At 40.1% G+C, this 1,923-nt stretch overlaps 1 protein-coding gene across 1 annotated transcript in view; it reads left to right on the forward strand.

Moving 5' to 3' along the window:
* KIF21A (kinesin family member 21A) overlaps positions 1 to 1,923 on the forward strand; it is a 77,942-nt gene that overhangs the window by 58,053 nt on the left and 17,966 nt on the right. The window contains 1 exon segment of the mRNA XM_015566625.1: positions 1,806 to 1,923. This exon segment is cut by the window's right edge and continues 1 nt beyond it. Within this exon segment, the coding sequence (XP_015422111.1) occupies positions 1,806 to 1,923 (118 nt within the window).

Here is a 1,923-nt window from a genome sequence, read left to right on the forward strand (position 1 = left end):
CCAATTATTTGTGCATATTATTGTAAGAGTCAATATACACTTGAGGAGAGGCTTATTAAATATGAGTCCTCTAGAAAATTTTGAAATTAATCTTGGTTATCACCTGATAAAACTACATTGACTTCACCTCTTTAACGGGGTTGACAAAAAACTAGTGTTGGAGGGTGTGTGAGCGGTGCCATTTTCTTGCTGTTCGTTTATGTTTAAATCGGTATTATCCCCAATTGTTTTTTGTGGGTTTGTTTTTTGTTTTGTTTTTTTTTTTGCCTAAAATCATTTTCTTTGTTTGTGGAAAAGCAAGCAAGAACTTATTGACCACAACCAAAATATACATAGGAGCATGAAACAAGGAAGGACATATCTGAAGAAGCAATAGGAGAGCCTAGGCAGGGCTGCTTTGGCTCACTGTCTGATAAAACTACATTGACTTCACCTCTTTAACAGGGTTGACAAAAAACTAGTGTTGGAGAGGGTGTGTGAGCTGTGCCATTTTCTTGCTGTTCGTTTATGTTTAAATCGGTATTATCCCCAATTGTTATTTGTGGGTTTGTTTTTTGTTTTGTTTTGTTTTTGGCTAAAATCATTTTGTTTGTTTGTTTGTGGAAAAGCAAGCAAGAACTTATTGACCACAGCCAAACTATGCATAGGAGAGTGAAACACGGAAGGGCATATTTGAAGAAGAAATAGGAGAGCCTAGGCAGGGCTGCTTTGGCTCACTGGGAAGTCAGAGAAAAGGGGGCCTTGGAGACAGGTCCTGGGTGAGCCCAGGACGAGCTGCCGCTGCCCATTGCTCCTCTGGTGGCAAGGCTCATGGGGTCCCTAAGAGGTGAGGGGATAAGTGCCTGTGGGGGAAGGAGGAGCGGAAGGGAATAGCAGGCATGTGCTCCCTGGAGAGAGAGTGCCTGCTAACATCTTTTAAAAGCTGTTTGTGTGTTTTGTGAAGGTTAATTTACTGAACAATACATAATATAATCTGATGACCCACTGGTAATTGCAATGCCTCAACATGCAGAAAGGTGATGAATGGGTGAGAGCCACTGTCGCCCTTCTGCCTTGTGTGTGTGGCCTAATGCGCTGCATGTGGCAGGTGGATCTATGACTCAGCCTTGAGTGAGAATATCAATGCCAATCTACCTTTAAATATTGGTAAAGCTAATTTCTTTACCATAAAAATAAATATGGTAATAAGTTTTTATATATTTTCTGTACCTGAGTGGACAGTGTTGCACCACCCCCTTCCCTGGACCAGCATGCACACGCTCGGCCTTAACCCCTGGCTTAGCTGATGTGAACGTCATGGAAATTATCCTTCTAATCATCCTTGCTTCCTGTGTTTAAAGATGTAATTTGTTGCTACTGACTCAGACCTCTCAAGAATGATTGGGAGATGGGGGAATGGAGCAAATAAGTAATTTAAATATAAATGAATGAATCAATTGAGTAGGCAAATCACTCTTAAACTTTCTGGGTCTGTTTCCTTGTCTGTAAAATGAACATCTTGGTCTCAGTTCTAAAACTGTATAGTTTTAAATTTGGCTTGCTTTATTTGTACCGAGCTTAGAGTTCAGCAGATGGAACTCTTTCTTTAGTGCCATCTTGTGGCCAATGTAACAAAATTCAAAGGGAAAATTTTAAATTGTTCAGAGTGCATTTTATATTACAATAAAGGAAAAGAGGAAGGAAGGGAGTGAAGAAGGAATGATTTCACTAATGAAAAGCTTTTTTAGAAAAGCATGTTTCATGTAACATTCCTAACAAAGCATAACCAATTAAAGCCACCTATTTAATGTTCTTTTTTCTTGTAGCTCAGATTCTGGAACCTCAGAGGCTAGTCTTTCACCTCCTTCTTCCCCACCAAGCCGGCCCCGTAACGAACTGAATGTGTTTAATCGTCTTACTGTTTCTCAGGGAAACACATCAGTT

Source organism: Myotis davidii, unplaced genomic scaffold, assembly GCF_000327345.1.
Source record: "Myotis davidii unplaced genomic scaffold, ASM32734v1 scaffold902, whole genome shotgun sequence".
NCBI classification, from domain to species: Eukaryota; Metazoa; Chordata; class Mammalia; order Chiroptera; family Vespertilionidae; genus Myotis; species Myotis davidii.